At 43.8% G+C, this 27,371-nt stretch overlaps 1 protein-coding gene across 1 annotated transcript in view; it reads right to left on the reverse strand.

Moving 5' to 3' along the window:
* LOC126221762 (uncharacterized) overlaps positions 1 to 13,399 on the reverse strand; it is a 199,788-nt gene extending 186,389 nt beyond the window's left edge. Inside the window, exons 1-2 of the mRNA XM_049942180.1 lie at positions 13,395 to 13,399; positions 11,541 to 11,671 (exon numbers count right to left, since the gene is read on the reverse strand). Of these exons, the coding sequence (XP_049798137.1) occupies positions 11,541 to 11,671; positions 13,395 to 13,399 (136 nt within the window). The remainder of the gene's footprint in view (positions 1 to 11,540; positions 11,672 to 13,394) is intronic.
* Positions 13,400 to 27,371: the final 13,972 nt, after the last annotated feature.

Here is a 27,371-nt window from a genome sequence, read left to right on the forward strand (position 1 = left end):
AGTGGTTATAATTGTGGAACAGGTCATGGTGCTGTTGCGTTTTAGGTGGACACGGACTTTGAGAACAATAGTGTCTCCCGCCTAGTCTGGATGCCCGCTACAAGGTTGTACCTGATTTCACGCAACCCCACATAACATACATGTCATTTCATAGTAATTCTCTTTCGCACGATGCAAGGGCAATGAGGACACCCACGCAACGTTTTCAGTGGGAAGTGTTTCATCACCCACCACACAGCCTGGACTTCACTTCGTCTGATTTTCATGTGTGTTCACATGAAGATGGTACAACGCTTCAACAAATGTCTAAGTCGGAAAGGCGACTATGTAGAGAAGTAACTGAAGACACTGTGTCAGATACATCCTATTTCAATTTCAATTGTAGACCGATCGAACTTCCCGAAAAAGCCATCACAGATGTGATTCGCCGGCCGCAGTGGCCGAGAGGTTCTAGGCGCTGCGGTCGCAGGTTCGAATCCTAGTTCGGGCATGGATGTGTGTGATGTCCTTAGGTTAGTAAGGTTTACGTAGTTCTAAATTCTAGAAGACTGATGACCTCAGCAGTTAAGTCCCATAGTGCTCAGAGCCATTTGTAACAGATTCAGCATGACATCGTTACGGCGGCATGTCACAATGGTGGTTGCTGACGTAGTGTCCCAGTTTCTAATTTCAGACTGAATGACACTGACAAGCCTCCCATCCTAACATAAGCTGAGGTAGCCAACGAGAATCGTTCACATTACATTTGAAATAAAATGAAGAACCACTAGGCCGTTGAGGCATTGAATCATTTGCAATCCGTAATCTTACCTTCAACAGAATTCTCTCACATCTCGAAACTCTAGCTACCGTTAGTCGCTTCTAACTTCAGTTGAGCATTGTTTGAGGGATGATCATCATTGATTCGCTGTATGTTTATCACTAACTCTCTACGCTCAGAATGCAGTTAATTTGGTAGAACTCGGGCATACTGGTGTAGTCCTTCCTGTAGTCCTTCTCGTAACTTATACACAATCATTGATCTAATTACTCAGGAAAGATATAAAGGAAGGTACGCGAGGTAACAAGAGTGCTAATACATAATAAGTAAACACATTTTTCCGCTCATTTTTCCGTTCTTTTCCTCCAAAGGATCGACGTTACTGTACAAGCGTGAGATGCAGGTTGACTCACGTTTTAAAAACGCGTTTCTAAATTCTCATTGACATATCAAATGGAACGTATCTTCCAATATGAGAAAGAGTAACAGCAATATTAGGAGCTAACATCGTATCGTATCCATCTATTATCGATCAATGAACCTCATGGCGACAGTTATTCACTAAATCAAACACAAAGTTTACATCAAGATTAATTAGCCACTGGAACACGACGAGAATCAGAAGTAATTTCCAAACAGCGCGCCGTTAAAACTGGAACACCTGTAAGAATACTGCAAACGCTATATTAACTACTGGGCTTATAGAAAACAGGAGGCAAAATTATGGTTATATTTGTATTTATAAGGGAAACAAAATTTCCTTCACGAATCTGTGATCATGTGGATGCTTTAGGAATATAAGTGTCCATACCGCTTCAAGATCAAGCTCTGGAAATTGCAAAACCGCATTCAGTGTTATTAATTAAACCCATCCCAAAGCAGAGCATAGCTTTTATTGATGCTGACACTGAATGTTATTTTAGAAGTATTAAGTTTTAATCTGAACATGGAAAATTCGGTAGTAAGAAAATCTATACAAATAAAAATGCAAATGTTCGTTTGTACAAAACCGTAAATCTCAGAATGATCGCCGCCGATTATTTTAAAATTTTTACACAACATTGAATTCGCCTTCTCAGGTGTTTTAATATACCAGTTTCAACATATATAGTATATAAATAAATAAAGAGAAATAAAGAGGAAACGTTATTAGAAAAATCTCGAAAAAATCTTGAACGATTTACAATACTCTAACGAACATTCGCTCAGACATAGGTTATACATTTTAATATACAGGGTGTTTTATAATTAAAGTTAAACTTTCAAAACGCAGTAGAAATTACACCACTTGTCAGAATGACGTGAAATCGCAACGGAATATTTTCGGAGAAGGGGGAACATCTATGGCAGAAGAAAAAAAATAGTGTAAGAAACGATCAATGAATGTCGCTGTATGTGTCAGAAAATGTAAATGAAAACACCTGTCATGCTCACGACCCACTGAAGTTGGTGTAAACACGTCGGGTACACGTCTATTCCTCCTTTCGCGTCTGCAACGTACGCTATGATTGTCTCAGTGCAGGATCGCGCTCTGCTTGTAAAGCTGTATTACAAGAATGATGACTGTGCACACATCACTCTGCAGAAGTTCCGGACACTCAAGGATTTGAAAAAAGGCGTTGGTCCGATGACTGCCGTGGGTCTGGAGAAAATGGTTCGGAAATTCCAAAAGACGGATTCTTTTGGTGTGCAACCTGGTAGAGGCACTAAACGAATTGATTCGACTTCAGTGGAAGCAGTGGCCACAGCAATGCAGGAGGAGACAAGTGGTGCAGCGCAAACGTGTAGTGTGTGGAGAATTGCCCGAATATTGGACATACTCGTGAGCACGGTGCGTGAAATCCTACAAAATATCCTTCTTTCTTGTCCTCTCAACATTACCTATGTGCACCAGTTGATTCCTGTTGACCTGCCAGCAAGAGAGACCTTTGCTTTATCATTTCTTGCTCGTGTGGAGGTGGACAATGATTTGCCGTGGAATATTTTGTGGACAGGTAAAGCCCACGTCCATCTGACAGGATATGTTAATACACAGAATTGTCGAATTTTGGCAACGGAAAATCCACACGCAAATCAACCAGTACCACTTCATCCTGAAAAAGTAATGTGTGGTGCGGGTTTGCGGCATCGTTTATCGTAGGGCCATATTTGTTCGAGGGCACAGGTGCTTCAGTTCCTATTACCTGTACCCTCACTGGTAAGCGCTATGAGTGTCTTTTGCGCAACCACGTCATTCCAGCTCTCCAACAGCGTGGATGGGATCATTTTTATGCAAGATGGCGCACCTACGTACACTGCAAATCCAGTTAAGCAGCTGCTGAAGCGCCATTTCGGAAATGCTAGTATTATCAGCTGCCATTTCCCCACAGCCTGGCCGTCTCGATCACCTGATCTTAATCCGTTTGACTTCTGTCTGTGGGGCTATATGAGAGATGTTGTGTTCAGTGCTCCGATTGCAAACATAGCTGCATTAAGGCACGCACTGGGCCACAATTCTGAACGTGATCCCGGTAACACTTCGACCAGTTGTGGAACATGCTGTTTCTCGAGTTCAACCTGTTGCAGAAAACGGTGGACAGCGTAATGAACATGTTTTGCGGCAGTTGCACTGAAATTAATAATCCGATTTGGTTTTGATTGATGCTTTTTATGGGGTTTTTGGCCTCAAGAAAATTAAAAACCTATGTGGGTGATGATTTTTATGCGGATTTTTGCCTCGGGCAATTAAAACCCGATTTTTCCCATCCGATGTGATATGACCTGGCTGGGTTGGATGGGCTTACGTAACTAACAGTATTGTACCTGTACAATCATGCACACTTAGCAGTACAGTTTTTTTAACGTAAAACGTACGCCTTAGGCATTGTTGTACGACTCATTTGTTATTTGTAATCGACTACTATTAAATTATGGCGCTTACAGCGCCATCTATTGCTACATTTTGTAACTATTTATTTTTCTTCTGCCATAAGTTTTCCCCTTTCGTCGATAATATTCCTTTGCAAGTTGACGTCATTCTGACCAGTGATGTTATTTCTACTGCGGTTTAAATGTTTAACTTTAATCACCCTGTATATAGTCACGTAAGACACAACACCCATTTTATTTCGTGAACGGTTACACGTAGTAAAACGCGGTTTCGGCAAGTGTTGGAGCGTTTTCAGCACTGGTATCACTTTTTATAATTGGATTCGATAGCTCTTGAGAAGATAATTACAGTGATATATCGTTTCTTAATGTTGTCGTTGAAACCTGTGACCAAAATTCGTAGAAATGTCCAAGAATGTAAGAGCGCGGTGGCCTGAAACGGCATTTGCGGTGAAAACACTGCCAGACAGGTGTCTCTGAGCAGACTGCGTAGTTGTAGACCGTAGGGTAGGCCTGCGCTACGAGAATAAAGCTTTATTTGCCCTTGAATCAACTGACGACCTAGTTTCAGGCTTGTCTACGAAAGTTGTATGTGGGAGTACGACACGGGCTAGAATCTAGCATATGACAGTTGCAGCCACAGACACTGGATAGTGGTACCTCTTCTAGAAGAGCGGGCGGAATGTTGGTCAGAAAGTGTGCGTACGAATGCTCACTTAGATGCCCTGAGATGAAGTAAAGTTTCCGCACCATACATTTATGCTCCATGGCAGCAGATGTTGCACCTGAAGTTTATATCAGCGTGTTTAGTAAACTTTGCTTCTTCGGTATAGAGCACACGTTGGAAAAACGTAGGATTGTCTCTCCGTTGCCGAAGGGCAAACCGACAAAGTATCTTTAGCTGGCCATTTTCGCAGCAGCGGTGTATAAATTACAGTAATTCAAAAGAAAAAAGCCTTTTGCATGCTGCAAATTAAGCTTTTTTAAATTTTTTTTATTTATATTGTGCACATGTACGCCTTAATTACAAGACATCTTCAGCGGGTGTGCTGAAATACCGCCCCATTTTGTCGTTTGCACACGTAGGTTATCGTTTGCACCTATTGGTTATAGATTCAAAACAGTTTATTGAGATTTTTACAATAAAATGACAGAGTATTTACAGGTCGGGGTATAATTCATTATTTCTAAGCCAAAGAGTTTTTTCCGGCGGCACAGTGGTCGAAAGTTTGCACTTTTCCTTTATGTCACTGTTTTCAATGTACGGCATATTAAACTGCCCTTTTTGTGTACATAGTGTCATCTGGTTTCTTTTGTAAGTGTTGCTAACATTCTCAGGCTTTCGTTTCAACTTTTTCTGTGATTATCCGTGTGCTGATGTAACTTCGTTGTGTCTGTATTTTTATTTTATTTTATATTCCCAGTTTACTTTATTATGTTCTATACGTATGTATTCTTGGAGGAGAAATTTGATTCTGAGTTAAGTCGTTGTGATTACTGACTATTATACACTGAAACGAAAAAGAAACTGGTATAGGCATGCATATTCAAATACGGAGATACGTGAAAAGGCAGAATACGGCGATGTGGTCGGCAATGCCAATATAAGACTTAAGTCTGGCGCAGCTGTTCAGTCGCTTACTGCTGCTAAAATGAGAGGTTATCAAGATTTAAGTGAGTTTGAGCATGGTGTTATACACGGCTAACGAGCGATGGGAAACAGTATCTCCGAGGTAACGATGAAGTGGTGATTTTCCCCTACGAGTGTACCGTGAATATCAGCAATCCGGTAAAATATCAAATCTCCGACATCGCTGCGGCCGGAAAAAAATCCTGCAAGAACGGGACCAACTAAGACTGAAGAGAATCGCTCAACGGGACGGAAGTGAAACCCTTCCGCAAATTTCTGCAGATTTCAACGCTTAGCCATCAACAAGTGTCAGAGTGCGAACCATTCAACATCATCTATATGGATTTCAGAGTCGAAGGCCCATTCATGTGCTCTTGATGACTGCATGACACGAAGCTTTACGCCTCGCCTGGGCACAACACCGACATTGGACTTTTGATGACTGGAAACATGTTGCCTAGTTGGACGAGTCTCGATTCAAATTGTATCGAGCGGATGGACGTGTAAGGGTATGGAGACAACCTCATGAATCCATGGACCCTGAATGTGAGCAGGGGACTGTTCAAGATGGTGGAGGCTCTGTAATGGTGTGGGGCGCGTGCAGTTGGAGTAATATTGGACCCCTTATACGTCACGTCTGACAAGTGACACGTACGTAAGAATCATGTCTGATCACATGCATCGATTCATGTCCATTGTGGATTCCAACGGACTTGAGCAATTACGTCGGGACAAAGCGACGCCCCACAGGTCCATAATTGCCACCGAATGGCTCCAGGCACACTCCTCTGCGTTTAAACACTTCTGCTGGCCACCAAACTCCCGAGACATGAACATTATTGATCATATCTGGGATTCCCTGCAACGTGCTGTGCTCCACCCCATCGTACTGCAAAGGATTTATGGACTGCAGGATTCATGGCTTAAATTCCCTCCAACAGGGAGTACTTCAGACATTAGTCGAGCCCATGTCATGTCGTGTTATGGCACTTCTGCGTGCTCTCTGAGGCCCTACACGATATTAGGGAGGTGTACCAGTTTCTTTGGCCCTTCAGTGTATATGCTCCGTAGACAGTACAACACAGAAAACTACCAGAAAGAACCAGACATCCTAACAAAAATAGCAACAAACAATGGGTGTGATGAAATCCTTACATGAAAATCACCACACACACAAAACAAAAGCTGAAAGGAACATACTACTGAATGATCGCGTGCGAATGACGAACTACTCACTGTTTAATGTCTGTAGAATAGTGATTAATACCAATGATTGATAACAAAATCCTATTTCTCTCTCAAGAATATAATAGGATGAAAAGTAAATAAAAATAAAAGTACACACATACGCATTCACAGAGAAAAAGCAGATGGAAACAAGACCTGAGTAAGTTGGCAACACTTACAAAAACAGATGACACAATACACACAAAAATTCAAGTTATTGCTATACACTGGAAACAATGATGTAAAGGAAATGTGCAGGACTTTCAACTAGTTTACCACCAGAGAGAAAGCTTTCTGGCTTATAAATAATGAATTAGACACTGGCTTGTAAATAGTTTTCCATTTTATTGTAAATATCTCAATAAACTGTTTAAGCTCTATACAATATGAGTGTAAACGATAACCTGTATGTGCAAAAGAAGAAAATGGTGTTTTATTTCATGACACACGTAAAGACGCCTTGTAATGAAGGTGAAACGCGTCTGGGTGCACGAGATAAATAATAATAAAAAACAACTTAATGTACAATGTGCAAAAGGCATTTATCTTCTCATCTGCTGTAATTATGTACGTCGATCGAAATCACCGTGGTGGTTGCCCGATATACTGAGAGATGATAGGAATGGAAATAGTCTAGCTGCAGGATACGAACGGCACTCTTCTGGCTGATTCCACAATCCTTGGCAATACGTCTCGTACGGATTCATTAGCGTCGTGCGGATTCATTAGCGTCGTAGCCGGAACTGCTTCTTCGTGTTCTCTCTCAGCTCCAGTCTTCCTACTTGTCCTCTACTCGACGTTCAAGCAGCCTGGGCGGACTAGGGTTTTAATAATTTGTGCAATCGCTTGGCATGTCGGATATTGACGATCCGGATAGGTAGTGCTATATCGTTGTAGCGTTTTCATGACATTTATTTTACATTCGTCATATAAAAATAATACATCTAACTTCTCCTCATTAGTATACACGTCTGTACGCAACGAATGTTGAAGTGGAAACGGACGGCATGCAGTACGAACAATTAAACAGACAGGTGTGTTGACGTTCTGACACAGCGTAGCACGAGAGCTCTGATTGGCGGTGTTTGCATCGCTAATGCCGATTCCCGCTGCCCTGCTCTCAAATCCTTAGACATTTCTTGATTTTTCTGAGTTCGGGCTGAGACAGCGAGGTGTGAGCATCCCTGCCGCAGCGCTCTACTCTTTCTTGGCCGACGAGAGCTTACGAACAAGTTCTGTGCTGTGGGCGCTGCGAGAAGCAAATCGTCGTGTGTTGTTTTTACAACGCAACAAATAGTCGTGTTCTGCGCGCCACAGCCTGCGAAAGAAGAGCACGCAGAAGAAACCTGTTGCCACGAGGGAGCCTTCGATTGTGCGACTCACTGAGTGTGCCGACCAAGCCAAGAAGAACCGAGAAGACGAGTCACAGCCTCTCCCCCCTTCGTACGTTAAATGCAGAGGCGGGTGGATGGCGCTGTTCGACTCAATGACGATCTGCGCCAAGAACGAGGTGGTCTAAGAGTCTGTCGACAGAGACTCGCTGATCTGCGTTCTGGCTCACTTAAATCTTGATAACCTGCCATTTTAGCAGCAGCAACCGATCGAACACCTGTGCCAGACAGTTGTATTATATAGGGTGAGTCACTAACTGGTTCAAATGGCTCTGAGCACTATGGGACTCAACTGCTGTGGTCATAAGTCCCCTAGAACTTAGAACTACTTAAACCTAACTAACCTAAGGACAGCACACAACACCCAGCCATCACGAGGCAGAGAAAATCCCTGACCCCGCCGGGAATCGAACCCGGGAACCCGGGCGTGGGAAGCGAGAACGCTACCGCACGACCACGAGATGCGGGCGAGTCACTAACTACTGCCACAGAGAATAACTCCGTATGTATGATAGGAGCTGAAACCTTTGTGGGACAAAAGTTGCATGGGACAATGGAGACCACAAAATGATGTTGGATTTTGTTGCTTGGTGGGGTCGTGTCAGAGATATGAAGGTCAACTTTGTTTGTTTAAATGGGATGCTATAGTTTGGTAGTTATTTTCTGATAGTGGCTATCGAGACGAATCCAATGACGTGTAACAGTAAGGTCTTTGAAGGTCAAACAAGGTGAAAATAGGGCATGAACGTCAAATTACACAAGATGTTCGAAGTGATGACCATTGGTAACAACGATGTGCTGCAATCTTCTTATTATGGATTGAGTGGTATTCCTTATCACATCGGCGCTATCGAAGCACGTGTTCTGACAATTCTCTCTCGCATATCTACCGGTGTAGTTGGAATGTCTTTATAAGAAATGTCTTTTACGAATCCCCACAAGAAAAAAAACCAAAGGCCTCTGCGTCCAATCCAACGATTTGGGATTTGTCTCTGCAACTCATTTCTAGCCATCAACGAAAAATTTGCCAGGCACCCATCATGTTGGTACCACATACTGTTCCTTGTAGCATGCATTACTGGGCAACTGAAAATTCATGTTTGCTGGGGCAAGTTGCACACAAAAACCGTGGTCGGTGAATGAAGAGTGCGGGATTCTGGAGGACAGAATTATAGGTCCCTGTTTCATCGAAGGAAATCTTAATGGTAGGAAGTACACCACATTCCTGCAACAAACATTTGGTCTGTTATTGGAAGAAATACCTTGTAGACTCGTCAGTAAATAAAATCAAGTTAATAAATGTGTCATCCTTCTGAATCTGAAGTTGAGCCCATCGGTAGATTTCAATGCGACGCATACAATCCGTACCAGTTAATTCTTGGTGGACACTGATATGGTAAGGATGATATTTATGGGGATGCAGAACACTAACAAGACTACATGCCAGATTCCCTTGCGATTTGGCGTGAACTAACACAAGGATCTCGATCCACAGTGCTAAGAGTACCAATCTCCGTTTCCTCGTTAGCAACTTTCCTTTGCTGGATATGTTTCCGATGCGTTAAAGACCCAGTTGTTCCTAATTTATCATACACATATTTAAATGTACGACGTGTAGGGTGAGTACGTTGAGGATATCTTTCAGCGTGTAAGTCTCTAGCTCTCACTGAATTTCGTTGGTATTCTCTGTAACAGAGAAGCATATCGACTTGTTCTTCAAAGGAATACATCATTCACATTCGCTTCATTCGACGTTACTAGTCTACCCATTCCTATTAGTGTTCTATTGCGAAACGGTGGAATGGTGTTCACATGTCAATGGCACGTTAGATGGATACTCCGTATTCAGTGAACACTTGCTATTTGCTCGATATGGGAGAGAAATTGTCAGAGCATTTGCTTCGATAAGTGCAGAAGTGGTAAGGAATATGACTCAATCCATGATAAGAAGATTGCAGCACTGCAGTGATACCAATGGCCATCTGTTCGAAAACCTTCTGTAAATGGAAGTTCATGCTCTTTCTTGACCTTCGTTGACCTTCAAAGACCTTACTGTGACAAATCAGTGGATTCGTCTCGATAGACGCTATCAGAAAATAAGTACCAAACTATAGCATTCCGTTTAAAAAACAACGCTGATCTTTATATTTCTGACGCGACCCCACCTAGCAACAAAAAACCAACGTCATATTATGGCCAACGTTGTCGCATGCAACACTTGTCCCACAAACTTTTCAGCTAATATCATACTTCCGGAGTTATTCTAGGTGGCAATAGTTAGTGACTCACCCTGTATAGGCTTTGCCGACAGCAGCGCCGTATTCTGCCTTTTTACATTTCTCTGCATTTCATTACACATGTCTATACCAGTTTCTTTGACACTTCAGTGTAACTCTGTCTGTTACATTTTCACATCTAAACCGCTCGACTGATTTCTATGAAATTTGACAGGAAGATGGCTTGAACTATGAGGAACAACATAGGCTACTTTAGAAAGTGTGTCCAAAAGATATTTGTTGTTTTGAAGATTATTGCTCGAACGTAGGAGCAATATTTGCTCTTTAAAAAAGCAGATTATTCTTTGACTTTTGAACTTTATCATATTAGTGAAAATTGTATATGTTCTCCGTTATAGGATTCAACAATGAAATGGTTCAAATGGCTCTGAGCACTATGGGACTTAACTTCTGAGGTCATCAGTCCCCTAGAACTTAGAACTACTTAAACCTAACTAACCTAAGGACATCACACACATCCATGCCCGAGGCAGGATTCGAACCATCGACCGTAGCGGTCTCGCGGTTGCAGACTGTAGCGCCTAGAACCGCTCGGCCACCCCGACCGGCGATTCAACAATCCTCGACATGTTTAATCCACACTATCATTTTAATATCAAATGTGTAAGTTTGTGTGTTACGTTTTCACTGTTAAACCAAGGAACCGATTTCGATTAAATTTGATATGGAGACAGATTAAACGCTAATGCAGCATATAGGCACTTTCAGGGAAAAAAAGAGAAAGATTGACCCCTAGAAGGGTGAAATAGTGAGTTCAAAGTCTGAACATATGTCAGGTTGGAAAATTGTTAAATTTGTTGCCTACTGTACACGTCGTATAATGTATAGCTTCTTCAGTGACACGATACATAAATCCACGCTGCTGCACGAAATCGACGGTACACGCGCCTTATCGCCATGCCCTGGGTCACTTGGTGGGTTGGCACGCATGTGACATTATTGCAAAGCAACAGCTTATTCACGCACCATCATTCATTAATAACAAAACCACTGATATGCGAGTGCAGCCGCAGATAACTGTCATGAATATACACTGCAAATAATACTGCACTTTTAACAATGCCTTTATGTACCCCGAAAATGCATGGCGTTGAGTATTGTTCTACCGAAGCCATAGATTCCAAATACAGACGTCAGACGTGGGAGTTCGAGCAACGCGAGAAGAAATATCGCGGAACCGTAAATTGCTGTATCAGTACGTCAAAATACAAATCCTGTTGAAATACGACACTTGACAATCGGTGTAAAAGGCTTCATAGGAATGTTAAGTTTTTTGCACGCCCTTCCATCTTGTTGCAGTTCAGGTGGCCTGCAGTGTAGTCTAGGAAAGGAGTCGTGCTGTCGCGTGGTGGGTTGGCAGCACTCACCTGCGACGCCGAACACCCAGTGTCCGCTGAAGGAGGAGGCGGCGGCCGCGGCGTGCAGCAGCGACGTGCACAGGTCTGCCACCGCCAGGTTCACGATGAACGCGCTGAACGGACCGCGCAGGCGCCGGAACCTGCATCAAAAGAGTGCCACATAGTTCAGCAGTCTCAAGTTCTCCTGTTGTGTCGAGGATCTATCTCGAAGAACTTTGTCTAGTCCACGGTCATGAAATATACACTACTGGCGATTAAAATTGCTACACCAAGAAGATATGCAGATGATAAACGGGTATTCATTCGATAAATATATTATACTAGAACTGATATGTGATTACATTTTCACGCATTTTGGGTGCATAGATCCTGAGAAATCAGTTCCCAGAACAACCATCTCTGGCCGTAATAACGGCGTTGATACGCCTGCGCGTTGAGTCAAACAGACCTTGGATGCCGTGTAGAGGTACAGCTGCCCATGCAGCTTCAACACGATACCACGGTTCATCAAGAGTAGTGACTGGCGTATTGTGACGAGCCAGTTGCTCGGCCACCATTGACCAGACGTTTTCAATTGGTGAGAGATCTGGAGAATGTGCTGCCCAGGGCAACAGTCGAACATCTTCTGTATCCAGAAAGGCCCGTACAGGAATTCAACATGCGGTCGTGCATTATCTTGCTGAACTGTAGGGTTTCGCAGAGATCGAATGAATGGTAGAGCCACGGGTCGTAGCACATCTGAAATATAATGTCCACTGTTCAAAGTGCCGTCAATGAGGACAAGAGGTGACCGAGACGTATAACCAATGGCAACCCATACCATCACACCGGATGATACGACAGTATGGCTATGACGAATTCACGCTTCCAATGTGCGTTCACCGCGATGTCGCCAAACACGGATGCGACCATCATGATGCTGTAAGCATAACCTGGATTCATCCGAAAAAATGCCGTTTTACTATTCGTGCACCCAGGTTCGTCATTGAGTACACCATCGCAGACGCTCCTGTCTGTGATGCAGCGTCAAGGGTAACCGCAGCCATGGTCTCCGAGCTGATAGCCCATGCTGCTGCAAACGTCGTCCAGCTGTTCGTGCAGATGGTTACTGTCTTGCAAACGTCCCCATCTTAGACTCAGGGATCGAGACGTGGCTGCACGATCCGTTACAGCCATGCGGATAAGGTGCTGTCATCTCGACTGCTAGTGATACGAGGCCGTTGGGATCCAGCACGGCGTTCCGTATTACTCTCCTGAATCCACCGATTCCCTATTCTGCTAACAGTCATTGGATCTCGACCAACGCGAACAGCAATGTCGCGATACGATAAACCGCAATCGCGATAGGCTACAATCCGACTTTCATCGACGTCGGAAACGTGATTTCTCCTCCTTACACGAGGTATCACAACAACGTTTCACCAGGCAACGCCGGTCAACTGCTGTCTGTGTATGGGAAATCGGTTGGAAACTTTCCTCATGTCAGCACATTGTAGGTGTCGCCACCGTCGCCAAACTTGTGTGAATGCTCTGAAAAGGTAATCATTTGCATATCACAGCATCTTCTTCATGACGGTCAAATTTCGATTCTGTAGCAATTCATCTTCTTGGTGTAGCAATTTTAATGGCCAGTAGTGTATTTGAAGAGTGTCATGATCTTCCGCTCCGCCAAGAGCTGCTAGGACACTTCCTGTATTGAATAACTAATTTTCGGTGCACAGACCATCATCAAGAGACTATGTACCAAAGGAAACAACATACAAAGACCATTAGAAAACAGAACTGTCTGTATCTTAGTAACTGAAGTGTATGTTAACAGAAAAAGCGTAATAAAATGTCATTCGTTAACATAAAAACGTTTACATCATACTAGGTGATAAAATTAATGGCTGCCAGTAGTAAAATGCATGAATCTGTCACTAGAAATAAATGTATGACATATCTAATAATGTAACAGACACTGTCAGAGTATATCACGAAAACCATAATGGGCAGTCAAATGTAAACGAGACAGACGAAAAGAAACTCATTATTCTTTATCCCACTTTGAAATAAGACAGTCAATGCCGGTATAGAAAAATGTTTGCGACTGCCTAGCAAATCATGGTTGTACAGCTACACGATTACTTTGCTATTCACAATAAAGTGCCTGGCTGGTGGGTTAAATCAACCACCTTCAAGCTGTCTCTCTACCGTTCCATTCTCTAACAGCGCACGGGGAAAACGACCACTTAAATTTTTCTGTATGAGAACTCATTTCTCTTATTTTATCGTGATGATCATTTCTCCCAATGTAGGTGGGTGCCAACAGAATGTTTTCGCAATCGGAGGAGAAAACTGGTGATTGAAATGTCATGAGAAGATCCCATCGCAACGAAGCACACAATTGTTTTAACGAATGCCACACCAATTCACGTATCATGTCTGTGGCACTATAACACCTGTTTCACGATAATACATAACGAACTGCCCTTCTTTGTACTTTTTCGATGTCATCTGTTAGTCCCACCTGATGCGGATCCCACACCGCACAGCAATACTCCAGAATAGGGCCGATAGGTGTGGTGTAAGCAGTTTCTTTAATAGATATGTTGCACCCTCTAAGTGCCAATGAATCGCAGTCATTCGTTTACCCACAACATTATCTATGTGATATCGTTCCAGTTTAGGTTATTTGTAATTGTAATCCATAAGTATTTAGTTGAATTTACAGCCATCAGATTTGTGTAACTTACCACGTAATCGAAATTAAGCGGATTTCTTTTAGTACTCAGGTGAATAACTTCACACTTTTCTTTATTCAGGGTCAATTGCAGCTTTTCGCACCATAGAGATAATATCTTACCTAGATCAATTCGTTTTGGTCGTTTGATGAATTTACAAGACGGTAAATGACAGCATCATCGGCAAAAAATCTAAGGTGTATACTCAGATTGTCTCCAACGTCATTAATGTAGATCAGGAACAACATAGGGCCTATAACACTTCTTTGGGGAACGCCGGATGTTGCTTCTGTTTTACTCGATGACTTTCCGTGTATTAGTACGAACTGTGACCTTTTTGTCAGGAAATCACGAATCCAGTCGCACAAATGAGGCGATATTCCATACGCACGCAGTTTGGTTAGTAGACGCTTGTGGGGAAAGGTGTCTAAAGCCTTTTGAAAATCTAAAAATACAGAATCAATTTGACATCCCCTGTCGATAGCACTCATTACTTCATGAGTATAAAGAGCTAGTTGTGTATCGTACGAACGATATTTTCTGAATCCGTGCTGTCTATGTGTCAATAAATCGTTTTCTTCGTGGTGCTTCATAATGTTCGAATACAGTATATGTTCCAAAACCCTACCGCAAATCGACGTTAGTGATATGGGCCTGTAATTCAGCAGATTACTCCTACTTCCCTTTCATGGGTATTGGTGTGACTTGAGCAATTTTTAGGTACGTATGTTTCTGTGAGCGATACGTTATATATAACTCCTAAATATGGAGCTATTTTATCAGCATACTCTGAGAGGAACCTGAGTCCTATACAGTCTGGACCGGAGGATCTTGCCATTATTAAGTGCTACAACGAGGATATCTACTTCTTTTTTTCTCATCTTGATTGGAATTCAGGAATATTTACTTCGTCTCCTTTGGTATAAGAATTTCGGAAAAAATGTTTAATAACGGTGCCTTAGTGGCTCTGTCATCAGTGTTATCGCGCAATGAAGGTATTGCTTGCATCTTGCCCCTGGTATGCTTTATGTATGACCAGAATCTCTTCGGGTTTTCTGACAGATTTAGAGACGGAATTTCGTTGTGGAAATTATTAAAAGCATCTCGCACTGGAGTACGCGCTATGTTTCGAACTTCTGAAAAACTTTGCCAGTCTTGGGGATTTTCCGTTCTTCTAAATTTGGCATTATACGGTCATCTCTTCCTCCGAAGAAAATCGACGAATGATTCGTAAGGGCTTCGCAGTGAAACTTTTGGAGCGTAGTCGAAACAATCTTGCCAGCATGTGGACGGACAACATGATTCCGTAGGCAACCGCAAAAATTCTTTTCATGGAGGCACTGACAGTCTTGTCTCACAGTGACATGAACTTTTATATAATAATATACAGTTCACTTATTTTTATCCATCTGTCTCGTTTTCACTTGACTGCCTCCTATGCGTCACATTTATACGCAGTTACCTGTTGTTAAATAGTACAAAATTACTTCTTCAGTCACAATAATGTGCTAAATAGTACACTCATTCATGTCATATTAACAGTCAGCTAAAACTTTTACGAACGAAGAAATTCTACTGCACATACTACGGACCGCACAGTTGATAACTGTTTTCCAGATCATCTACTGTCTGCGCGCGTCATTAGCTCCAATACGATTCCACTGACTAGTGTCTAACAGATATACAGTGTATGTTCTTTGTCATGCGTTATTATATTTGACAATAGTAGCAGTTTACCGTAATGACTGCGAGATAAGTCATTGAGAATGTGAAATTCTCGTACGTTAACAGTGTAACCACCAGAATGTTGAATGTAAGCTTGCAAACGTGCATCTAATGTGATGTACAGGTGCCAGATGCCAGTTTGCGGGAAGGATTTCCATGGCCATTGCACTTCGTCGGTCAATATAGGAACGGTTAAGGTCCCGAGTTCGAATCTCGGTCCGGCACATAGTTTTTATCTGCCAGGAAGTTTCATATTAGCGCACACCCCATTGCAGAGTGAAAATTTCATTCTGGAAACATCTCCAGGCTGTGGCTAAGCCAAGTCTCTGCAACATCCTGTCTTCCAGAAGTGCTAGTCTGGCAAGGTTCGCAGGACAGCTTCTGTGAAGTTTGATAGGTAGGAGACGAGGTACTGGTGGAAGTGAAGCTGTGAGGACAGGTCGTGGGTCGTAGGTCGTGTTTGGGTATCTCAGTTGGTAGAGCACTTCCCGCGAAAGGCAGTGGTCCTGAGTTCGAGTCTCAGTCCGGCACACAGTTTTAATCTGCCAGGAAGTTTCATATCAGCGCACACTCCGCTGCACAGTGAAAATTTACGGTTAATGCTGTTTGTGGATGACACCTGATTTGTCGTCTGAGTCCTATATGTGTCAGATTGGAGAGAGATCTCGTAATCGAGCACGCCAAGGCAACTTGTCGATATTCTGTAGAGCACGTTGGCATAGAACAGTTGTACACTACTGGCCATTAAAATTGCAACACCACGAAGATGACGTGCTATAGGCGCGAAACTTAACCGACAGAAGAAGATGCTGTGATATGCAAATGATTAGCTTTTCAGAGCATTCACACAAGGTTGGCGCCGGTGGCGATACCTACTACGTACTGACATGAGGAAAGTTTCCAACCGATTTCTCATACACAAACAGCAGTTGATCGGCATTGCCTGGTGAAACGTTGTTGTGATGCCTCGTGTAAATAGGAGAAGTGCGTACCATCACGTTTCCGACTTTGATAAAGGTCGGATTATAGCTTATCGCGGTTGCGGTTTATCGTATCGCGACATTGCTGCTCGCGTTGGTCGAGATCCAATGACTGTTAGCAGAATATGGAATCGGTGGGTTCAGGAGGGTAATACGGAACGCCGTGCTGGATCCCAACGGCCTCGTATCACTAGCAGACGGGATGACAGGCATCTTAACCGCATGGCTGTAACGGATCGTGCAGCCACGTCTCGATCCCTGAGTCTAAGATGGGGACGTTTGCAGGACAGTAACCATCTGCACGAACAGTTCGACGACGTTTGCAGCAGCATGGACTATCAGCTCGGAGACCATGGCTGCGGTTACCCTTGACGCTGCATCACAGACAGGAGCGCCTGCGATGGCGTACTCAACGACGAACCTGGGTGCACGAATGGCAAAACGTCATTATTTCGGATGAATCCAGGTTATGTTTACAGCATCATGATGGTCGCAATCGTGTTTGGCGACATCTCGGTGAACGCACATTAGAAGCGTGTATTCCTCATCGCCATACTGGCATAACACCCGGCATCATGGTATGGAGCGCCATTGGTTACACGTCTCGGTCACCTCTTGTTCGCATTGACGGCACTCTGAACAGTTGACGTTACATTTCAGATGTGTTATGACCCATGACTGTACCCTTCATTCGATCCCTGCGAAAATGTACATTTCAGCAGGATAATGCACGACCGCATGTTGCAGATCCTGTACGGCCCTTTCTGGATACAGAAAATGTTCGACTGCTGCCCTGGCCTGCACATTCTCCAGATCTCTCACCAATTTAACGTCTGGTCAATGGTGGCCGAGCAACTGGCTCGTCACAATACGCCAGCCACTACTCTTGATGAACTGTGGTATCGTGTTGAAGCTGCATGGGCAGCTGTACCTGTACACGCCATCCAAGCTCTGTTTGACTCAATGCCCGGGCGTATCAAGACCGTTATTATGGCCAGAGATGTTTGTTCTGGTTACTGATTTCTCAGCATCTATGCACCCAAATTGCGTGAAAATGTATCACATGCCAATTGTGGTATAATATATTTGTCCAATGAATACCCGTTTATCATCTGCATTTCTTCTTTGTGTAGCATTTTAATGGCCTGTAGTGTATGTGGGGAAGCCTTATCCTGTTGCAAAACATCCTCTGGAACGCTGTTCATGAGTCGCAGTACAACGAATCCAGTCACCAGATAGACGCAAAGTCTTGCAGTCAGGGTGTGTGGTATAACCACTAGAGTGCTCCTGCTGTAATACGAAATCGCACACCAGACCGTAGCTGAAGCGCTAGGTCCAGTGTGTCTAGCACGCAAACAGGTTGGTTGCAGGTCCTCCACTGGCTACCTTCTAACAACACACGGCCATCACTGGCTCAGGATCAGAACCAACTTTAGTTAGAAAACACAACAGACCTTCACCATACCCTCAAACGAGCTCTCACTTGACACCTTGAAGTCGCAAATGGTGCTTCTTTGGGGTCAGTGGCATCCACGCTACAAAGCGAGTGGCTCAGAGCTATCTTTGAAGCAACCGATTTGTTGCATTTCGTTGGCTCACTGTGGTGCCAATCGCTGCTCCAATTGCTGTTGCAGATGCGGTACAATGGCTAGAGACATACGCCGAACACGATGGTCTTCCCTCTCGCTAGTGCCAAGTGGCCGTCAGGAGTCTCGTCTTCTTGCGGTCGTACATTCCTGCTGCCACCGCTGCCGGCAATCATGTACAGTGGCTACATTCCTGCCAAGTCTTTCTGCAGAATTGCAAACGGAACATTCAGCTTGTCGTTGACCTATGACACGACCTCGTTCAAACTCAGTGAGGTATTGATAGTGTCGTCTTTGTCGTATTAAAGACATTATTGTCTGACATCAGCTTACCACGATCAATCTCAAAGGTAACTAACGTTCGCGAACTTTACAGCCTGTATTTAAAACAAACCTGATTCGCATCCTCACAGTGTCTATATTACTGCCACTCTTATACGACTGGCGCGAAATTTGAATAGACATCTTTCAGGTGAAGAAACACGCCTACCAAATGTCGTTTATGACGCACAACTCCTTGGTGTTGCGATTTTCTTCCGTCGGTGTATTACAATATAACACATGAGAAACGCTAGCATGTATGAGCAGATCGTTCAAACCCCATCTCACACAAATGATTAGACTGACAGTTGGATCTAATGTAAGACTAATATAAAAAATTTGTGAAGGAGCGGAAAACATGCTTGTTAAAACTATGTTGTATAGAGTGTTCAATTATTGTAAATTAATCTGATGCTTTACACTGCAACATACAAAATTTGATCTCTCATTTCAGCGCCTGGTATACGAGATCGTGTCTGCTACAGTGCAAAGCAACCACAGAATTTACGCTAGTGGTACAACGTATATAGAGTAGTTTTAATCAGTGTATAAATATTACTTTACAAAATTTTTATGTTAGTCATACATTAAATACGAGGGTAAGTCTATTACTATCTGCAAAGTAGTTATAAAATTTTATTGTAATAAAATAGGAAATGTACAAGAACATCAATTTTCGACATAGTCTCTTTGCGTTTCAACGCTATTGGTCCATCGTTGTACAAGCTTCCTGATGCCCTCATAAAAGAAGGTTCTCGGTTCGAGCCAGAAATGCACCGCTTCTTTCACTGCTTCGTCCTAGGCAAATCGACGGCACCTTAATGCCTGTTTGAATGGAACAAACAAGTGATACTCAAAAGGGGCAAGATCGGGACTATATGGAGGCTGATCCAGTACTTCAACGTTGAGTTTCTGGAGCGTTTCAGCAATGTGGGCAGCAGTATGCCGACAGGCATTGTCGTGCAACAACACAACACCTTTTGACAGCAATCCTGGGTGTTTGCTTCGAATTGCAGGCTTTAGTCTGGCGATAAGTATCTCACTGTAGCGTACACTGTTTATCGTTGTGCCCCTTTCACCATAATGTTTCAGTACTGGACCTTGTGCGTCCCAAAAAACGGTAAGCATCAGTTTTCCTGCGGCCGGTTTGCTCTTGAACTTTTTCATGAACGCCGAATTTGGATGTTTCCATTCCACACTCTGCCGTTTACTCACAGGCTCGTAATGATGGTTCAAAAAAATGGCTCTGAGCACTATGGGACTCAACTGCTGAGGTCATTAGTCCACTAGAACTTAGAACTAGTTAAACCTAACTAACCTAAGGACATCACAAACATCCATGCCCGAGGCAGGATTCGAACCTGCGACCGTAGCGGTCTTGCGGTTCCAGACTGCAGCGCCTTTAACCGCACGGCCACTTCGGCCGGCTCGTAATGATGGATCCACGTTTCGTCACCAGTAATGATCCTTTCTAAGAAGTTGTCCCCTTCGTTACTGAGTTGTTTTGGGACCCATCTTGCACAAACTTTATGAAGCCCAAGTTTGCTTTATGAAACCCAAGTTTGTTGTGGATGATTTCGCAGGCAGAACCGTGACTAATTTGCAGACGATGTGCCACTTTTTCAATCGTTAATAGTCTGCCTAAGAGAATCATTTCACTAGAACCTCAATGGTTTCTTCATTTGTGGCGGTAAACGGTCGTCCGGCTCCTTCGTCGTGCGTAACACTTCTCCAACCATTCCGGAATTTTTCAATCCATTCGTAGACACTCCGTTGTGGCATAACACTGTTCCGTACTGTACCGAAAGTCTTCGATGAATTTCGGCCCCTGATACGCCTTCCGACCACAAAAAACGAATCACTGAACGTTGCTCTTCTTTGGTGCAGATAGACAGTGGAACAGCCATGATTAACAGCACGGCAGCGATAGCGAAACTAACCTAGCAGCATGAAAATTGCAGAGATATAACAACAAATAAACAAATCATGCGTCATCAACGTAAAACGACAGTACTATCAAAATAAAGAAAAATATAACTAAATTGCGGTTAATAATTGGCTAACCCTAATACAAATGTCTCATCAATTATGTGAGATGTGATTTGAACCATCTGTTTGTATAAGCGAGCATTCATCACATGATGTATTGCAATAAATTCTGGCAGTTCATTTAAGTGGACGTTGTCTGTATCTCCTCTTTAAATGTGTGAGTTTATCTGCTTATAGCTTTAATTATTCTGTCAAGTCACGTCAGCAGCACACAGTATGCTGCTGTTATTTTAATTAGTGACAATGTAATATGTCTGAGCTATCCTTTAGTATAATCATTTCCAGTGGTCGCGTCAGCTTCTACCAGTTATTTCATTATTCTGTAAATAGCTCGTGTCAGTATTTCGCAACCATGACGTATTAAACTGATAGGTCGGTAATATTTCACCTGTCATCCCTTCTTCATTCTTTTTTTGAAATTTGAATTATTACGTTCTCTTTTAAGTTTGACAGTATTTATCCTGTCTCGTATATCTTTCACACCGGGTGCAATAGTTCAGTCATGGCTCGCTCACCCAAGAATATCAATAGTTCAGAGTGAATGTAGTCTACTCTACGGGCTTTATTCTAACTTCGGGTTTTCAGTGCTCTATCAGATTCACTCACAGTATCATATATCCCATTCCATCGTGATGTTCTTCCTCTTTCCTTTCTACAATCTGCCTTCAAGTTCATTTTCTTTGTACAGCTCTTCTATGTATTCCTTCCACTTTTAATATTTGCCTTCTTTGCTTAGTGCTGGCCTTCCACGTGAGCTGTTAATAGTCATGTAGTTGCTTCTCTTCAAAGGCCTCTGCAATTTCTCTGTAGTTGGTATTTGTCTTTTCCATTCCCTTTCACCTGCTTTATTCGCTGCATGTTTATATTTTCTCCTGTCATCAGTTAAATTCAATTCCTCCGGTGATCTACAGTGGTTTCTACTTTGTCTTGCCATTTTATCTATTTGATCCTCTGGTGTTTTCACTGCTTCGTACCTCGAAGCTACCTACGCATCTTCAACTCTATTCCTTTTCCCCGTTTCAATCAGTCGTTCCCTAATGCTACCTTTGAAACTGTCATCAATCTCTGGTTCAGTTCATACCGTTCTCATCTCCTTAATTTCCTATGCTTTTTGTAAATCCATCAGTTTTCATGTACTCCCGGAAATTTCATACAATTTAAAATACGCTTCTGGAATCTCTATCTTTGCTTTACGCAGGGTGAACATTAATAAAACCGACAAACTGCACTGACGGATTCCTGATGAAATGGAGTAAAGAAGATTCTAAGAACATGTGTTTAGAAATATATCTTTGCCACGCTAGATGGCGCTGGCGAATAAAAGTTTATCTGACCACGTGCCGTATGTTCATTGTGTGTTGCAGGCTATGTGATCGACGTAGCGTACCGAAAGTACCAGAATAGTCCGGTATTCACGACGGGAACAAGCCAAGATGGTGTTTGTGTACGGCCAAGCAGATGGAAATTATCCAGAGGCAGCACGGCTGTACTAGTACCCTCACAGACACCAACCACATCATATAACATTTCAAGCGCTTTTTGGGCATTTTGTGATCATGGGCCCTTTCAGACAGATGAACGTAAAGGGATGCGATGGACTGTGCTTACACCAGATTTGGTGAGCCGACTTCCATAGAATATTGAGACAAACCCTAGTACAAGCTCCAGGCAAGTGGCCTGCCAACACGATACGATGAAGGGTATCCTGCAATGAAACCGCTACTGTCCCTATCACCTGCAACGACTAAGCTTTATCAGCAGTGTATTTCTCTCTATAGGAAGGATATTGTCGGTGGTTTATGCACCTGAACGTAATTGTGGGATTTCTGTCATCAGTCCTCTTTACCGACGAAGCAACCTTTACTAGAATTGGCATCATCAAACTGCATAATCGTCATCTGTGAGCTACAGAAAACAGTTGTGGAATGGCTGACGCGTCTCGTCATCATTGGTTCAGCATCCCTGTATGTGCTCGGCTTCTTAGCGATCACATGCTCGGTTTGTATTCCACAACGCCTCGACGTAGAAGCGTACCTGAACTTCCGCGGAACAAAAGAACGTACCTGAACTTCTTGCGGAATACTCTTTCCGGGTTGCTTCAGAATGTAGTTCCGGAAATACGGCTGCTTGTGTGGTTTCCACATGACGAAGCATCCCCGCACTTCCGCCTTACAGTTCCCCAGCACATCACCTTCCTCGGACGTTGGATGGGACACGGAGGCCCTGTAGCATGGCCTACTAGATCACCGAACTTAAACCCCCCGAATTTTTATCTCAGCTCCTGATGTGCAGACCCTTCGACAGTGTGTTCACGACGCCCGTGCCGCTATGCGGAGACAGGCACAAACGTGCATAAGTGTACGCCAGTCCACGATGTGACGTGTGACCGCGTGCATTCCATCCTTGGAGGCCACTTCGAACATCTGTTGTGACGTGGATGCGACGCGGCTCTGTACTGTGTTCAGGGACGATTTGTTGTCGTTGCACGCACACCGTTTATTTCCGGACACATCTTCATAGGACAGCTTTTCCCGCATTACCAGTCAGGAATCCATCCCTGTAGTTTGTCGGTTTTTTTAGTGTCCACCCTGCATTATTAGTCTGAAACCGCCAGTGTATCCAGGTCTTTTCTATGTATTATAAAATCGTGATTCTTAAACCTATTCTTTCTATTATGCTTCGCGCAAAATTCTACCAGGTAGCTTCTTGTTTCATTACTTTCCCCCAATCCTTATTCTTCCGTCTCTTGGCCGGCCGTGTAGCCGAGAGGTTCTAGACGCTTCAGTCTGGAACCACGCGACGTCTACGGTCGCAGGTTCGAATCATGCCACGGGCATGGTTGTGTGTGATGCCTTAGATTAGTTAGGTTTAAGTAGTTCTACGCTCTAGGGGACTGATGACCTCAGATGTTAAGTCTGATAGTGCTCTGAGCCATTTGTACCACTTAAACCATCTTCCGTCTCTTCCTTTCCGTACTATTGAATAAATTTTCCTCTTGCTTGACTATATGAATAATTTATTCTCTGTGAGAACACATTCTTCCAATCTCTTCATCATTTGGTAGGCTAGCTGGCGTATAAACTGGGTGTTGACTTTGCATCTATTTTGGCCACGATAATCCATTTGCTAAAGTGCTATAGAGGCTTACCCGTGTTCCTATTGTCTTGTTCATAATTAGATCTACTCATACATAATCTCTGTTTGGATTTGTAAACACATCAAAAAAAGTTTTGCATCACTCCAGTTCCCAGAACTCCTGAAGATAGACGTCGACTGTAGATATTGTATCACAGTCATAATCAAAAATGGCTCTGAGCACTATAGGACTTAACTGCTGAGGTCATTAGTCCCCTAAAACTCAGAACTACTTAAACGTAACTAACCTAAGGACATCACACCCATCCATGCCCGAAGCAGGATTCGAACCTGCGACCGTACCGGTGGCGCGGTTCCAGACTGAAGTGCCTAGAACCGCACGGCCACACTGGCCGGCACAGTCACAATCCCTTTGACTTCAGTGATGTCATTAAACCCGCCCAAAGATGTAAACAACCATTCATGAGCAGCGCCTATTAGACAGAGGGGGACCGATTGCCGATCGGTTCTTGTCATTCCACCAGGAAGGAAGCACACGGCTCGTGTTGTCTGAAGTTCAACCAAGCCTAGACGGTCAATATAGCGGTTCGATTGCGTCCGCATTGTTACTTTACGCCAGGAAGGGCTATAAACAAAATGGTTCAAATGACTCTGAGCACTATGGGACTTAACATCTGTGGTCATCAGTCCCCTAGAACTTAGAACTACTTAAACCTATCTAACCTAAGGACATCACACACATCCATGCCCGAGGCAGGATTCGAACCTGCGACCGTAGCAGTCCCGCGGTTCCGGACTGAGCGCCTAGAACCACGAGACCACCGCGGCCGGCGGCTATAAACAAGGGAAGTGTCCAGGCGTCTCAGAGGGAACCAAAGCAATGTTGTTCGGACATGGAGGAGATACAGAGAGAAAGGATCTGTCCGTGACATGCCTCGCTCAGGCCGCCCAAGGGCTGCTACTGCACTGGATGACCGCTACCTACGGATTATAACTCAGAGGAAACCTGACAGGCCGGCCGGAGTGGCCGAGCGGTTCTAGGCGCTGCAGTCTGGAACCGCGTGACCGCTACGGTCGCAGGTTCGAATCCTGCCTCGGGCATGGATGTGTGTGATGTCCTTCGGTTAGTTAGGTTTAAGTAGTTCTAAGTTCTAGGGGACTGATGACCTCAGAAGTTAAGTCCCATAGTGCTCAGAGCCATTTGAACCATTTAGCTGAACCTGACAGCAACGCCACCATGTCGAACAATGCTTTTCGTGCGGCTACAGGACGTCGTGTTACGACTCAAATGGTGCAGAATAGGCTGCATGATGCGCAACTTGACTCCTGACGTCCATGGTGAGGTCCATCTTAGCAACCACGACACCATGTAGCGCGGTACAGATGGGTCCAACAATATGCCGAATGGACCGCTCATGATTGGCATCACGTTCTCTCCACCAATGCGTATCGTATATGCCTTCAACCAGACAATCGTCTGAGACGTGTTTGGAGGCAACCCGCTCAGGCAGACACACTGTCCAGTGAGTGCTGCAACTTGGAGGTTCCCTCCTCTTTTGGGGTGGTATTATGTGGGATTGACGTACGCCGCTGGTGGTCATGGAAGGCGCCGTAACGGCTGTACGATACGTGAATGCCATCCTCCGAGCAATAGTGCAACCATATCGGCATCATATTGGCGATACATTCGTCTTCATGGGGGACAAATCGCGCCCCCATCGTGCACATTTCGTGAATGACTTCCTTCAAGATAACGACATCGCTCGACTAGAGCGGCCAGCATGTTCTCCAGACATGAATCCTATCGAACATGCCTCGGATAGATGGAAAAGGGCTGTTTATGGACGACGTGACCCACCAACCACCCAGAGTGATCTACTCCGAATCGCCGTTGAGGAGTGGGACAATCTGTACCAACAGTGTCTTGATTAACTTGTGTGTAGTATGCCACGACGAATATAGGCATGCATCAATGCATGAGGACATGCTACTGGGTATCAGAGGTACCGGTGTGTACAGCAATCTGTACCACCGCCTCTGAAGGTCTCATTGTATGGTGATAAAACATGTAATGTGTGGTTTTCATGAGCAGTAAAAAGGGCGGAAATGATGTTTATTTTGATCTCTGTTCCAATTTTCTGTACAAGTTCCGGAACTCTCGGAACCGAGGTGACTCAAAACGTTTTTTGATGTATGCATTTTTAAACCTTTACTCCCATTATCAGGAGTTTCTCTTAATTCTTCACCCGAAGCTGACCGATGTCCACTATATCCACTTCCCTTTTAAAATTTTCTAAGCTACCTACCGGATTAAGGACGCTATATTACTGGCCCCGAAATGTTTAATGCCAGTTTTGTTTCTCCTGATGACAGCATTCTCCTTCGCAGTCCCTACCCGGAGATCCGAATCAGGCTCTATTTCATCTCCGGAATATTTTACCCAAAGGATGTCGTCCTCATTTAATCATACAGGAGAGCTACATGTTTTCGGCTGTAGTTTCCTCTTTCTGTCAACCATTTGCAGTACCAGTACAGCAAGGTCATCTTGGCTGATGTTACATGGCTAGATCTGTCAGTCATTCAGACTGTTGCTCCTGCAGCTACTTAAAAGGCTCCTGTGCCTCTTCAGTATTAAAGAAATGATAGCCTGTAAGAAAGCCGACTTGTAGGTGAAGCTGCCTGAACAGAAATGAAAAATAGTATTTTCATTCACGTTAAAACGAATCATCTTGTGAACTGACTCGTTTCGCACATTTCGATCAAAAAAATCTTCAAATAATCTATGGGACATTTAATTAACTAATTAACTAACTTACTAACTAACTAACTAATTCCGCAATATCAGCTGTTTGTTTGGTAGCGAGTATGATTCGCGTGTCGGCCGTGGAGACAGCGCCCCACATCCCGCTGCAGGTTTATCCTCCGGCTTTGTGAAGACTGCCATCCATTGTGCCGAAGTATGCAGTGCCGCTCACGGAGACAGATGAGGTGTCACGCTGTACATCTTGCTGTTGTCTGCCGGCGCAGAAACACGGAATGGGGTTCCATACCGCACACTACTCATTCCGAGTAACATCTGCCCTGTCGTAACGAAATTAATCCCAGATTCAGAAAGCGCTTCCTACGACGCTGTACCACTGTGCCATACTGTATGTTTCTGCGGTTTCTGCTGTGTCAGAAAGCAAGTTACGAACTTGAACAAATATTAATGAAATTGTAGTAGTAATGAAGCAGTGGTTTTCGTTGTAGCGGTTACCAGTGTAGGATAAGCAGTTATTTGTGAACGTAAGGGCAGTTACTAACATCTCGCCGACTGTGAAATAATTAAAGCACAAACTCGAATCGAACAAGTAAAGTGGC

This window comes from Schistocerca nitens, chromosome 1 (genome assembly GCF_023898315.1).
Source record: "Schistocerca nitens isolate TAMUIC-IGC-003100 chromosome 1, iqSchNite1.1, whole genome shotgun sequence".
NCBI classification, from domain to species: domain Eukaryota; kingdom Metazoa; phylum Arthropoda; class Insecta; order Orthoptera; family Acrididae; genus Schistocerca; species Schistocerca nitens.